The 14,273-nt window shown below is 49.5% G+C and overlaps 1 protein-coding gene across 1 annotated transcript; it reads right to left on the bottom strand.

Annotated features, from left to right (window-relative positions):
• Positions 1–1,203: 1,203 nt before the first annotated feature.
• KLF10 (KLF transcription factor 10) lies at positions 1,204–8,030 on the bottom strand. Its single transcript, XM_012784315.2, has 4 exons — positions 7,834–8,030; positions 4,435–4,668; positions 3,417–4,326; positions 1,204–2,810 (listed from the first exon to the last, which is right to left on the bottom strand). The coding sequence occupies exons 1-4, from the start codon at positions 7,867–7,869 to the stop codon at positions 2,551–2,553; spliced, it is 1,440 nt and encodes a 479-aa protein (XP_012639769.1). The 5' UTR covers positions 7,870–8,030; the 3' UTR covers positions 1,204–2,550.
• Between the last annotated feature and the right edge of the window lie 6,243 nt (positions 8,031–14,273).

Below are 14,273 nucleotides of genomic sequence, written 5' to 3'. Positions count from 1 at the left end.
GAAATGCTAAGGCTACGCTAATGACATTATCATAACATGCTACAAATATACTTGTTTCTGGGCAATTTTTTCAAGATCAGAGCCTGCAACCACATTTAACTCAAAAATAACTTTCTTTGAATGATTTATTTATAAGATCCCTAAGGAAAAGCCTCAGATGCCAAGTAGGACTGGGAAGAGCACACCAACCAGGTGACACTGTTCCACTGGCCACAGAATTACAAGGGGCTGCGAATTGGGCTAGGCAGAGAGTATTATCAGTCATCTTCCTCCATTCCACTTGTGGAGACTTGTACCTATAAGGAACTCCAGAGGGATTAGGATGGTCCAGGTTCTCAACGGAAGCTACATCAGGGCTGCAGAATGGCAAGGTCTCTCTTAAGCAGCTGTGTCGTATTTAAGTGGTATTAAGTTTCCAAGAAAAGTAGCGATAGGTGCACAGATGACTTGAGACACTTGTCCTACAACTGGTGCCATGTGAGAACACTGTTCTTTACCATGGTGTTCCACAGTGGGCCAGACACTGGGTCAGCGGTTAAGTTGGGTATTGGGGAAGATATTCTCATGATCACAGGGGATTTCAGTGCGAACTAAAATGGTAATCGACTAAAGTTATACTCCATACACGAAGTAGCATCTACAGACAGCCCCCTAGTTCTTTCTACTGATGAGTGACTAACAAGTGTTTGTCTTCAGTGGTGGATTGCCTTTCATGCAGCTAAAGTACCAATGTTTATTGTATTTAAGGTATCACTTAATGGTCTGAGTTAATTTAACTTCTAGAGGTGAGCAATTTACTTTTTATGTAATAAGTCGGCATTCTTTTCATTCGCCACAGCAGTGTCATTGCTTCTAATTATTCACTGTGGTTTTCCCTTTAACTTAAATGCCACTTAATATGACTTTGCTGAGAGCCAGAGCTATCTTTCAACCCCAAATCATCAAAATGTACAAGAATGTTTAAAAATTAAAATGTGGCTTCTTAAAACTGGCTGGCACACACGTTACCTCACCAAATATATACATAGATATCTGGCCTCACATTGTATACTTTCTAAATTGATTCATTTTAAAGACATATTCCTACAGTTCAAAATCTAAATGAGACTCTTAGAGAAATTCAGATACTAAGTCCTTGGATAGTATAAGTGATCAAGGTCAAGGTGAGAATGAGAATGGTTTTTAATAAACACAATGAACCAATTATATATACCAAAGGAAATTCTTTATTGTAAACAAGATATAAAGTACAACAAAAGAAGTATTGTGCAAATTGTAAGTCACAAGGATCTTCTTTTATTTAAGAGAAAACTTTTTTGTTTTCCAAGGGTCCAAGTTTTGATGTCAGAAATCTACACTCAATATACAGAAAAATGTTAAATGGGAAGAGATAATGACACTTTTCACTATATATTTTGACCAATTTACTTTTGTTTTACCATTGTGTATATCATCCACTATATAACAGAATATAACAGAAATACTGTTAACAAAAGTGAATGTTCTAATAATAATTTTTCTACCCACCTACCTCCAAATCCACCCAAACTCCTATAAATTAACAGGACATTTGTCCATCTTTGAATAATGGTCACTAACTTTCTAATTTAATAAAGCACACATTATATCCTCATAACATAAGGGTACTTTACTGATGACATAAGCCATCTTTTTCAAGGAGTTATCTAAAATTCTTGATATCCCTTTTTTACAATATATTTTCATCCTCAGATTTTTTTCCTAAACAAAGTGCAGTGTATCTTAGAGTCTACAGAAAACACATTTGTATACAATTTTCAAATCTACACAAGAAACTGCAGGCAAACTAAAGTCCAAAGCATAATAAAATGCCTAGATATAGTCACTTCTTAAAACTTTCAAAACAAAAATGCAAAAAAACATTGTAGCTATACTTCAAAGCAATTAAATTAAGGAGGATTCCAATTCTTTGGGCCCTCTTAGCAATATACAGCCTTTCAATTCCAAATATTAACAATAGTGTAAAAATGATGGTTCTAGATATATTTAATAACTACACCCACAAAGTTGACTGGAAAGACTAGGAATAGTAAACAAGATAACTCTAGAAAAAGATGACAATATTTGTAATAATACAAACTGATTTTACACCTCCATCTCTGTACCGTAATGTTTATTTCCAGTCTCTATATTCTTGAAACCAGTGCTTTAGAAGAATCACATTGAAAAGTTGGTCTCAAGTATAAACAGCAAAAGTAACAAATGTGCACACAAATTCAAAATCTGTGCTACCTGTGTCAACCTCATCTGAAACCTTCAAAAATATTCAAAGGAATAAAATCTTTCTCATCTCTCTTATGTGATAAGAAAAGAAACCTGCCATTCTGTGACCTGCCTGTGGCCAAAGCCCTTCTTGTCATCTAACCCAGGCTGGGCCTTCACACCAGGCCGTGGGGCTTCTGCTCTAAGCCCACATTGGAGGGCCACAGACTTGCAGTGGAAACATTTTTACATCACCACTGGCTGCCAGCTGTGACCAAAGTGAGTTCTGATTCTTCTCTTTCTGAACTGTCACTGTGTGGGAGCAGGAGTTGGAGGTAGAGCAATGTCGTTTAACTTGCTCACTTCCATTTGCCAGTTTGGTAGCTTCTTGGCTGACAGATGGCGCCGGGCATGCTTGGTCAAATGGTCACTCCTCATGAACCGCCGCTCACACATGGGACAGGCAAATTTCTTCTCACCTGTGTGGGTTCGCCGGTGTCTAGACAGTTCATCAGAACGGGCAAACCTCCTTTCACAACCTTTCCAGCTACAGCTGAAAGGCTTTTCTCCTGAAAGGAAGAAGTTCAGATCATTGTTATACATTTATTAAATTGCTGAATACGATTTGTTCAATTAGATCTAAAGATATACCAGGAGACACATTTTAAAATAAAAATTAATAAAATTAATAAACTTTCAAATGAGTATTAAATGTGTATTGTTCCAATTTCAACTTGTCACTCTATCACATTTATAAAAATCTTCCCCTTATAGAAGCCAGACAGGTGTGGTGGCTCGTGCCTATAGTCCCAGCTACTCAGGAGGCTGAGGTGGGAGGACGGCTTGAACCCAGGAGTTTGACATCAGCCTGGACAACACAGCAAGACCCTGTCTCTTAAATTAAAAAAGCCAAAAGTGAAAAGATTTTCTGACCTCAACAACTGTGTTTCAAAGGCTTTAAAGACACTCTATTAGTACTCAAACATTTACAGAATCATTTGAGAAATTAAAACAAAAGCACCTTAATACAAGTCTTTTAGAGGACCTTGCACTGGTAAGTATCACCCACTGAACTAGGGTGTATATCTGTGATCGCAGCCCAAGACTCTTCATTTAAACACTCTTCACACTTATACATTTAAACATTAAAGACACAAACATGAAGTGGTTGGTACCTGTATGCGTTCTTGTGTGGGCCTTCAGATGGGAACTTTTAAAGTATGTCTTGCCACATCCTGGGTGGTTACAGATGTGACTTCTTATCCTCGATGAGTCAATCTGAGGAGTGACTTTTGCTGAAGGGGAAAACCCAGGAGCAGGGGCAATGGGAGAGAGTCTGGTTCCATTTGGGCTCACCACTGGAGGCTTTGGGCTCTGCACGACGGGCTGGGGCACCACAAACATGAGGGCACCTTTGGGTACCTGAGTGCCCATGAACACGACAGGTGGGCAGACAGCTGGCGGCTGGCTGGGTGGAGTGCTGGGAACGACTGTTGTCACAACGGGGTTGTTTGCAGGAAGGGGAACCATCTGGCAGATGACCGGCAGAGGTGGCACTCCCCCTGGGGATACTGCAGGTGGAGAGACCAACACTGACTTCTGTTGTGGGGACAAGGGGGCTGGCTGAGACCTACAGATGACTGTCTCTGAGGAAGGCACGGAAAAGTCATAAAGTGCAGCATTTGTTTTCTCATCAACATCCGCCACTGCATTTCCCTCACATTTGGATCTGTTTGGTGACACAGCAGCACATGGTATGTTTTTTCTTGGAGCCTCAACATTTAGGTAGGTTCTTCTTCTAAACGAATTGTCCTGATAGTTGAGGATACTGGCTGCTTTCACTGGGCAGGATTGATGGTTACATAGTTGGGCGTCAGCTGTGTGACGGATCACACTTGTGGCCTGAGCCTTGGGGAGTTTAGGGTCAGATACTGAGCTCTTTTCTTCCTCTTTGAAAGGCGCAGCAACATGAGGCTTGGCAGCATCTGAAAGTGCTTTAAAATGTCCAGTAGATGGCGCTGGTGCCATCAAATTCGACGCTTGAGAGGGTTCAAAATCAGAGGGGCTGTAAGGTGGCGTCAAACACTGTAGAGAAGAGAAATATACAAGCAACAGCATGAGAAATTTAGTTTGTTAAGTAAGTTATATGAAATTCAATAATTTTCCTACATCTTAAAAAATAATAGTGCTTACAAATGCCGGGATTGTATGAAAATCAGGTGTCCCTGGAAGCAGATTCTCCTCTTCTGACATATCAGATACTGGTGTCACAGGTCTGTGTTCAATGTATTTCCTAAAATCAGACTTCCAACTGCAGCTCATTGACATAAGTGCTTCAACAGCTTCAAAATCACTTTTCTCTGCAGTTTTGTTCCAGGAATACATACTCTCTTTTGACCTTTCAGATATCATTTCCATTCTCTCCTCCTATAACAAGAAAAGATTAAAGCTTATAAGCATACTTTTTGACACACAGGAATGTACACTTTCTTTTTTCTTTTTGTCTACAACTTGTACAACCTTCCAAGTTAAAATTTGAAATAATTTTTCTCTGGCCCCTACTCTGATACTTAGAAAGCTCAGCTACACTGGTCAGGTAGGTGACCTGACTTAGTGTTAGTGGTAATAAAATCTTCCTCATTCTTCAGCTCACACTTAGCTTGAACATTTGATATCCTTGCAAGCTAGAGAGGAACACCTTACCACCTACCAGGAAGGGGACCTAGACCAGAGTTATTAATGCACTTGGGATCCAGAAAAAGGAAAACATTTGGCTTAGAAGAAAAAATATTGTTTTATAGTCTTTCCAGAGTGGACACCTGCAACAGGGGTCAGACAAAATAACTAAGGCAGGACTGTGCAAAAAAGTTATCTTTTATCAATACTATAGGTATAGTATGAGATCTTTTGATGTGGAAAGAAAGCCAGTATTTTCTTATAATGACAAAGTGTAGTAGACAGAGCTCTGGCCCGTTGATATGGATCTGACCTTTGGGAAGTCCACTTTGCACTGTGGGGTAAAAAGTCGAAGGAAAAGGGATCCTCAGGGTTTCTTTTAAGTTAAAATTATATCAGGTTATTGGAAATCTAAAATTATTTGATAATTTGATTATCTATGGTAAAGAGAGATCAAGCAAAATATGTGGAAAAAATCCCAAAGCTTTATTTTAGTCAAGTTTCAACCTCTTCATGTTCGTTCCCTTTTTTGGATCCATCTGACACAATGCTATGCTTAACTTTGGCTAATACAATTAATAATAAAAACCGGATAATCAGAAAATTTAATATCCTACTCGGAATTTGCAAAAACCCTGCTATAAAGAGTCTGCAATAGTCAAAACAGAATCTATTCTAATTTCTTAAAGAACTGCTTGATGACAAAAGAAAATAACCACATCTTCCTATTTATCTGTACAACTCCTTCTACCTAATGTTTTATATCAAATTTCTTTGAACTACACTTTTAAAAAATGGTACATCTTTTTCATTTTCCATTAACAAAAAACCTGTCCAGATTCGTTTGGTCAAAGTAGAGATTGTGTAAAAATAATGAACAACCTTCTTTATGCTGCAACGTATTATTGAATGATTGTTTTTTAAAAAAAACGCATGATCTCTTCACGTTGAAATCCTAAGAAAAGCTACTGCTCTTGAAATATCGCTAACAATGCAATTGCATAATCGCGCCCGCCTTTATGTAAGCGGCAATGGACAGCGCGCGCGTGTGTAAAAGCCTCCAGACGCCAAAGCGCAGAAAGGAAGAGGCAGGCGGGCAGCAGGCGAGGAGAGCGGGAGCTGGGGAGCACAGGAAAGGGAAGCGGGGAGGGAGGGAGGAAAGGGAGTGGGGCGCGAGGCAGGAAAGGGAAGCGCGGGCGGAGGCGCGGGCCGCGGAGGCAGACGAGGGGCGGGGGCGGACGGCGGGGGAGATCCTCGCTGGCGAGGACAGACGGATGGGGCCGCCCTAACCTCATTGAGGCTCGCGGGTGAGTCACCGGGAACATTCCTCGCCGCTCGCACGTCCCCGCGCCCCTGCCCCCGCCATTGGCCAGCCGGCGCGGCGGCCCGGGCCCGGATTGGCTGCGCGGCGCGGGGCGGGGGCGCGGGGAGGAGGGGGCGAGGCATGTGAACAAAGCGTGATCAGCGGCTGCTCCGGGCGGCGCAGGAAACGTGAACTGGGAATTGCCGCGCCGTCACCTTTCCCCTACTTCCTGAGGCGCGGGCCCCCGCCCGCGCGCCGGCCCCGGGGAGGGGCCGCGGGAGGCGCCGCCAACCGCCCGGCAGTTCGCGCCGGGCCCGTGGGGAGGGGCGGGGCCGCGGGCCCGGCTCCCGGAGACGCCCGCCCCTTCCAGCTCCCCGCGAGCCGCCGTTCCCTTAGGAACCGACAGCGGGGCCGGGCCTCGCTCCCGCCCCTGGCGGAGGCCGGGGCTGGGTCACTCGGGGACGAGAGCTCCCCGGGCGCACCCGCTCGCGGCCCACCCCCGGCCTTCTGCTCAGCTGCGGGAGGAGGAGCCGGGTCCCCGCGGAAACCCGGCCGCCGCCCTCCTCCTGCCTGCAGCCCCCGGGGACCCGGCCAAGCCCTGGGCGCTTCCCGCCCACGCTGCCCACGGGACCTCAGACCACCCCGTCTCTCCCGGCAGAAGCGCGCCCCCTCCCCGCGGCTTCCGGCAGCTCCGGCCCCCGCCCGCCGCGCGTCTCCACGGGTTCCCAGACGTGCAGCCCCCACAGGCCCCGGCTCCAGACGCGCTCCCCCGCGTCTCGCGGCCCGGCTCCCCCGCCCACCTTCCCGCCCTAGCTCCCGGGTCCCGCTTCCCACTCTCTGGTCGTTTCCAAAGGGTCGTCAGATGGCGGCCACCTGCCCCTGCCTTGAGAGTCCCCTCCTGACGCCGGGGTGGGAGGCAACGCGACCCCCTTGGCGGTTGCCCGGCCCGCATGTCATCCCCCACGCCGACGCCAAGCGCCCCTTCCCCCAGCCCCGGGCTATCTGCTGAGCAGCCCCCTCCCCGTGGTCCTCAGCTGACAGTCCCCGTCTTGCAAGCCTCTGTTCAGACCCCCAAGATGGGCAGCTCACTCTTCTCTCCGGTGGACACCTCGCCCCCCAAATGCTTGCAAGCAGCCCCCTCCCACTCTAGGTCGCACTCCTGTTTCGGACGAGGGCATCTCTCCCCCGTGCCAGGTGCAGGGTAGCCCCCCCCCGCGTGTCTCCCCACCACAATCCCCTTCCACACCTTCCCCTAACCTCGCCGCCAGGGCAGCAGCCCCCTCCCCACTGCTCCCGCCCCTCCACAGTCATCCTCCCCCTCACCTGCCTCCTGAGGTCTCTCTGCAGAGCTGCCCCTTCCCCTGCTCAGTACCCCCAGAGTAAGAGCCCTCCCCCGTCTCCAAATCCCTGTGCTCCTCATCTGACCCCGTGCCCACCACACACGCCCTCACTAATGCCTAAGTCTGCAGGCACGAAGCCCCTTCCCTCTCCGCGACCCTGCTGCAGCCCCGCTTCTCAGGCGCTGCTGCTGTCAGGTGTTCAGGGTTCGCGCCCCCGCTGACCCCTTCCTACGACGAGGCAAGGAAGGACAGGGGCATCCCCAAGTGACTTACCGCAGTGTGCTGGAGAGAAGCGCCGAAGTTGAGCATGGTTGGCTGCGTGGCTGCCGGCGGCGAGCTGACTGGCTGCTAGGCTGTGGGATGCCTGGCCACAGACGGGCTCCCGGAGACACTCGACGCCGCTCCCGCCACCGCCGCGCTCCGCGCCGTCTGCCCCCTCCCCATTCAGGTAGCCGCTCAGCCAGCCCCGCGCCGCGGGCGGGGGTGGGGGCGGAGCCTGAGACCGGCCAATCAGCGGCAAAGGTGTGTGAGGCACCGGCCAATGGGCTCGCGGGGCCACGCGTGATCAGCGGCTGCCCGGCAGCGTGAAGCTTGTGTCAGTGGAGCGTGTACACAATCCCCGGCAGCGTGTTCCCTCGGCCCTGCCTGGGGGAACTCCGCAGCCACCAGATTCAGAGACGCCCCTCGCCCCCCGCCCACCCCTCGCCGCCAGTCTCCAGCCCCGGCCTAGGGGGCGGTGCCGCGGGCGGGGTCCTAACCCGGAGGCGCAGCGACGGCGGCGCGCCCGGGCACTACGGAGGGCCGGCCCCACGTGGGGGGTGGGGAGGGATGCCCGCCCCGCCCAGTCCCCGCGGCTCCCGGCCTCCGCTCGGCCCGCCACGGAGTGGGCGGGACGCCAGGCGGGCGGTGGAGGCGGTGGCTGCAAGCCGAGGGGCTCGAGCCAAGAGATTTGCATTGGAAGCGCCGTCCTCCTGCGTGTCTGGCGAGAACACAGAGCCCGGTGCTCGACTGAGCTGCATTTCTGAGACATTTGCTGGGTTTTGCGTAGTTGAGCCATGGGAAGCACCAGGGCGGGGTGTGGGGGCGGGGGGAACCCAGTCACTGAGCCGACACCTGCCCGCGCGCCCTCCGCCCACGCCCGGACCGTCGGCGCAGGCTCGCCCTCCCATCCGCAGCGCCGGCAGCAGCGCCCGCCCCTGCCCGCCCCGCCCAGCCTAGCCTTCCTCCTGGGCAACCGAGAGGATGGTGTGAGCACTGCAGGAAGCCCCGGAGAACTGGACCAATGGCGTGGTAGGGTGCTGTAGACCCGCGCTTTTATCCTTCCCTGGCGCTGCGGAATCGAGTTTGAGTTCAGTGTAGTTGAAGTTTAAATTGCAGTCTATAAGCTGTTTCAAAGGTAGACCCCACCTTCCCCAGCCCACCCCTACCCAAGGCCTCTGGAAGCGCCCAGCCTGGAAACCGCTTGTGGGGATGGGGTGGGGAGGGGTGTCCTAGGATCTCGAGGCTCCTGCTGGACACGCCTGGAGGCGGGGTTACTGGCCAGGTCAAAGACACTCTGTCCCCTGAAACCGCCCCCACCACTACCACCCCACCCACTCCTCCAGCCAGTCGGTGGCAGGCTGGGTTTCTGAAAGGAAACCCGCCCGTGTGCTGCGCCAGGGACTGGGGATGGGGCCTCCTGCTCAGGAAAGCCCATGGCTCCGTCTCGGCGCTGTTTGCCCCCTTTTGGCCCTTCGCGCCCGTTCACAGCAGCTGTTGTTGGGGAGAGGAATAGTGATAATGGGACTTAAAGCAAAGCAGATATTTTATCTCCTTTGGACAAGCTGAACAGGAGGCAGAGATCACTGTCCTTCCTGCAAGCAATCTCACTTCTCTGTAACTGAAAGGCTAATAATGCAAGTATTCTTTCCCCAAACCACAGAATAAGTCTAGAAAGGGAGTTAATCGTTTTAGAAACTGCCAAATCTATGACCGTCTTCCAGTGGTTCCTTCTGGCATATCTTAGGCCCAGGCTAGCCAACAATAGTAATGATAATACCATTGGCCTGGGCCAGAGAGACCCAGGACGGAGATGAAAACCGAATGGCCTGTCACTACTGTCCTGCATCTGCTGGAGGGGCGCCAGCTCAGCTGCCCTGCAGCTCTTCCTGCCCCCTCCACCCCACGCCCCTGCCTCTGTCTGCAGGGTGTCCCTCCCTGTAGGCTTCCTTCCGCCTGGGCTGTCCCATCCTGTTGACCTGAGCCTGAGGGCAGGAGCAGCTGGCCTTAGGCACCTGTGGCAGCAGAGGAAGCTCCTATGTGTGCCCCGCCAGCAGGCGTGCCTGCCTTCCTTCCTGTCAGGGAGCCGCCCCCTGGGGTGGCCACTGCCAAACCGTCCAGACTAGAACCCTGTCCCTTCCTCAGGAATGCAGGGCCTGCTGGCACAGTGCCCCAGCATGCTGAGAAGCAAGGCGCATTCATGACTTGTGGAAGTGATTCAAAACAGGAAAGAAAAGAGAAAAGGGTAGGAGGAACACTGTGGTGGTGGCACAACTCCTAGAGATTCAGAGAAGGGTGTTCCCCAGGCACCTCCAACTCAATGTACCCAAAACTAAAATTGCGTTTCTAGTGCTTCCCCTATGTGCATGGTGTCTCCCTCAAAGCCCTGCAGCGTGCGAGTCCCCAGGTCCCAGCAATGTTGCCTCAGAAATGTCTCTTTCTTCACTTTCTATTTGTACCAGTCAAATGCTGCTCTAAAGTCAATCTGTCATCAATTCTTGCTTGGATTAAACTATCTGCAGTTCCCCCTCCCAATATCCACCCACACCCCAGTGCCCAGACTCCACACCATGACCAAAATGGCTTTTTTAAAGTCATGGGATCCAATCACAACACTCCCTACTTAAAAATGACCCTTGGCTCCTGTAGCCAGGAGATAAAAGGGCATTCCATTCTGAGCTATAAAGTCTGCCTCTGACCACAGTGACAGTACACTCCCAACACTGCCGACCTCATGTCCCTCCCAGGCTTACTCTTGCCAGCTGCCACAGCTTGCTGTTCCTCAAACATATGGTGCATTTCCATGTCTCCATGCCACATCCTCATTCGGAAAACACTGCGTTGCTCATGCCTTTGTTTGTTTATCCACTTCATTCTACAACTATTTGATGAGCATCTACTCTGTGCTTGAGGCACTGTTCCCGGCACTGGGACGATAGCAGTGAGGAAGGCAGTTCAGGTCCCCGCTTGCAAAAAGCTTGGATAAGGAGACAACATATATATATACACACACATGCACACAAGTATCGCTTAAGAAGATAAGTTCATTGCATTGCACAAAATTATAACAGGGTGATATGATTGTACCTAGGTAGCTGGTTTGGTGTGGGAGATAGGAGAAGCTTGCTCTAAGGAGGAGACTTCTAAGCTGAAAACCTGGTGAGAGGATAGGAAGGTTCAGGGAAAGTGCACCCAAGTGGAGCAAACAGTGAAGGCAGAGACCCGCAGCAGGAAGAGCTTGCCCTGTTTGGTACGATGTGGCTGGTGTAGAGGTGCTGGAGAAAGTGGGAGAGGATGAGACTGGAGAGTGAGGCAGGAGGAGCCAGACTGCGGAGGAATTTATAGGCCATGGTATGAAATGGGGATTTTCTTTAAACGGGAGGCCATGTTGTCCTGGGAGAAATGTACATTTTTTATCTTTGAAGGCCTCCTTTTCCTTCTTGGCCTTCAAGGTCTTTGCTCTACTGCCACCTTGTTGAAACCTTCCTTAACAACTCAGGATGAATTCATTGTTCTCTGCTCCCGTAGCCCTTTGTCCATACCATGGTGCTGGCAGTAGAGTACTTTTCACATCTATTGCAAGACAGATATTACAATACTGAATTCTGCCCATGCTCCACACAGATCTGAGCTCCTTCAAGATGGTGGCCTTGGCATAATTATCATTTCAGTCCAGTACCAATTCTATATTAGGCACTCAAGATCTCTGTTTTTTTTTTTTTTTTTTTTTTTTTTGAGACAGAGTCTCCCTCTGTTACCCGAGCTAGAGTGCCGTGGCACCAGCCTAGCTCACAGCAACCTCAAACTCGTGGGCTCAAGCGATCCTCTTGCCTCAGCCTCCCAAGTAGCTGGGACTACAGGAATGTACCACCATGCCTGGCTAATTTTTTTTCTATGTTTATTGTTAATTGGCCAATTAATTTCTTTCTACTTTTAGTAGAGACAGGGTCTCGCTCTTGCTCAGGTTGGTCTCGAACTCCTGAGCTCCAATGATCCACCTACCTCAGCCTCCCAGAGTGCTAGGATTACAAGCATGAGCCACCACGCCTGGCCAAGATCTTTTTTTTTAATGGAGGAAGTAAAATTATAGGTTGTCTCTGAAGACCTAGTGGAGTTACAGACAGAATGTGGGCAAATTCCTATGCAGAAGTGTGGGTCCTTCTATACCTTTTCCTTAGCGTGTGTCATTGCAGGGCCAGACGTGGGAAATTGTCATCTTGGGCATGAGTAAAAGAAAGTCCTTGGGCAGTAGTCATAAGCAGTACCTCAGGTAGACGCTGACCCTTCCTGCTGATGGTGCCGGTTTCTCCTTAGATTGGAATAGTGAAGGAAGTAGGAGGGGGCTGACACATAAAGATCCCTTAGTTCAATTACAAATGTTCAAACACTTTGTACCCAGCAGTCATCTTCTCTTTGCTCCTTAGTCAATGGGTCTCGTCACCAGTCATTCATTCATTGCCCCACCATATGCCATGCATTAGCTGAACACTGCAGTACAACCATCAAAAAGGACACAGTTCCTGTGTTGAAGGAGCTTCCAGTGTGGCGGTAGAAGTAAATAAGTGAGCCAGCCATTACTATAGAATCCGGTAAGTGCTAAGATACTGGTGTGCACAGAGAGTCCTGGGAGCCTGCGAGGGCCCAGGGAAGCCTTCCCCCAGGTGGGGAGTAGAGAGTAGAGTGAACTCTGGAGACTCAGGGTGCTGGCAACTGCCTGGCACACAGATTTGAGAGGCAGGATGAGGAGCTTAGGCTGTAAAGCAAAGCAGCCCAGAACCTAAATGGCCTTTGTGTGCCATGCTAAAGAATGTAGAAGTGGAACTTTTATCCTCAGGACAATGGGGACCTACTGACAGGTTTTAGCAAGGGACAATGGTATAGGACACTCACTGTGGCCCAGCATGAAGAGTGGACTAGAGGGGAAGGAGTCTATCACTGGTGAGAAGATTTTTGTAATCATGGGGCCAGCAAAGATGATGCCGGCCCAAGACTTGGTTGCAGGCCTGGAGAGAAGGGACTAGAGAGTCCAAGAGCAAGCGGGATTTGGTCATTGATTGGATGTGGGTGTGAGGTAGAGGGAGGTATGGGGAGGACTGCCAGGTTTCTGGCTTCATTCATTGGATGAAATGGGACACCATTGCCTAAGGAAAAGGCCATTGAGAGGTAGTAGGCTAGGATGGAGGAGAAGAAAATGCTAAATTTCAAGCCTGCAGCTCAGGAGAGAAAGCTCTGGGCTGGAGACTAAAGTCTGGGAGTCATCAGGGTATGGGTTGCAGTTGAAGCCAGGTGAGTGGATGAAATACCCTAAGAAAAGTAAAGAACCAGAGATAAGAAAAAAACTGTGGGTGGGCCTCCAGGGAACCACAGGCAGAGGAAAGAGACTGAATGAAATGGGAACATGGTGAAATAATAACAAAGGGTATCACAGCAAGGACTTGCATCTTATATGCCATACACAGGAGTTTGTGTCCTAGTGCAAAATAAAGTGAAGATGAGAGGCACACGAGGTCTGATTTGGAAAGTGAAAGTTGCCAGAGTAGAAAAAAGAATATCCCCTCTGACTGGAAAATATTAATTATTCACTAGTTTCATTATTCTATTACCTTGTTTTTTTGGTTTTTTTTTTGAGACAGAGTCTCACTTTGTTGCCCAGGCTAGAGTGAGTGCCGTGGCGTCAGCCTAGCTCACAGCAACCTCAAACTCCTTGGCTCAAGCGATTCTGCTGCCTCAGCCTCCCGAGTAGCTGGGACTACAGGCATGCGCCACCATGCCCGGCTAATTTTTTCTATATATATTAGTTGGCCAATTAATTTCTTTCTATTTATAGTAGAGACGGGGTCTCGCTCTTGCTCAGGCTGGTTTCAAACTCCTGACCTCAAGCAATCCTCCCGCCTCGGCCTCCCAGAGAGCTAGGATTACAGGCGTGAGCCACCACGCCCAGCCTAGCTTGGTTTTTAAACCATTAAAAATTTTTTAAAAATCTTGATTACACACAGTGCCTTACGCCTATAATCCTAACACTTTGGGAAGCTAAGGCAGGAGGATTGCTTGAGTCCAGGAGTTCAAGACCAGCCTGAGCAGCATAGCAAGACCACAGCCCTCTAAAAAAACAAAAGTAAAAAAAGTAGCCGGGCATGGTGGCACGTGCCTATAGTCCCAGCTACTTGGGAGGCTGAGGCAGAAGGATAGCTTGAGCCCAGGAGTTTGAGGTTGCAGTGAGTTACGATGACACCACTACACTATACCTGGGCGACAGAGCGAGACCCTGTCTCAAAAAAAAAAAAAAAAAAATTTAAATCTTGAATTCTATATGTTGGGTAAATTGTTTCTAAAGATAAAGTCTGTTTCCCTACCCCTTGATTCTGGGCTGGCCCCGCCTGTGACTTCCTTTGACCAGTAAAATCTGCAGTGGTGCTGTGGGGCTTCTGTGCTAGATCTTAAGAAGATTTTGAAAT

The sequence above is a fragment of the Microcebus murinus genome, chromosome 7 (genome assembly GCF_040939455.1).
Source record: "Microcebus murinus isolate Inina chromosome 7, M.murinus_Inina_mat1.0, whole genome shotgun sequence".
NCBI lineage: Eukaryota > Metazoa > Chordata > Mammalia > Primates > Cheirogaleidae > Microcebus > Microcebus murinus.
The sequence above is the reverse complement of the archived record's forward strand: the minus strand, read 5'-3'. Positions and strand labels throughout refer to the sequence as shown.

Coding starts and splice junctions, on each gene's coding strand:
- KLF10 (XM_012784315.2), bottom strand. CDS start 7,869: ATGCTCAACTTCGGCGCTTCTCTCCAGCACACTGCG. Junction 4,669..7,833: donor CTTCTCTCCAGCACACTGCG/GTAAGTCACTTG, acceptor TTCTTGTTATAG/GAGGAGAGAATGGAAATGAT. Junction 2,811..3,416: donor CCACACAAGAACGCATACAG/GTACCAACCACT, acceptor TCTTCCTTTCAG/GAGAAAAGCCTTTCAGCTGT.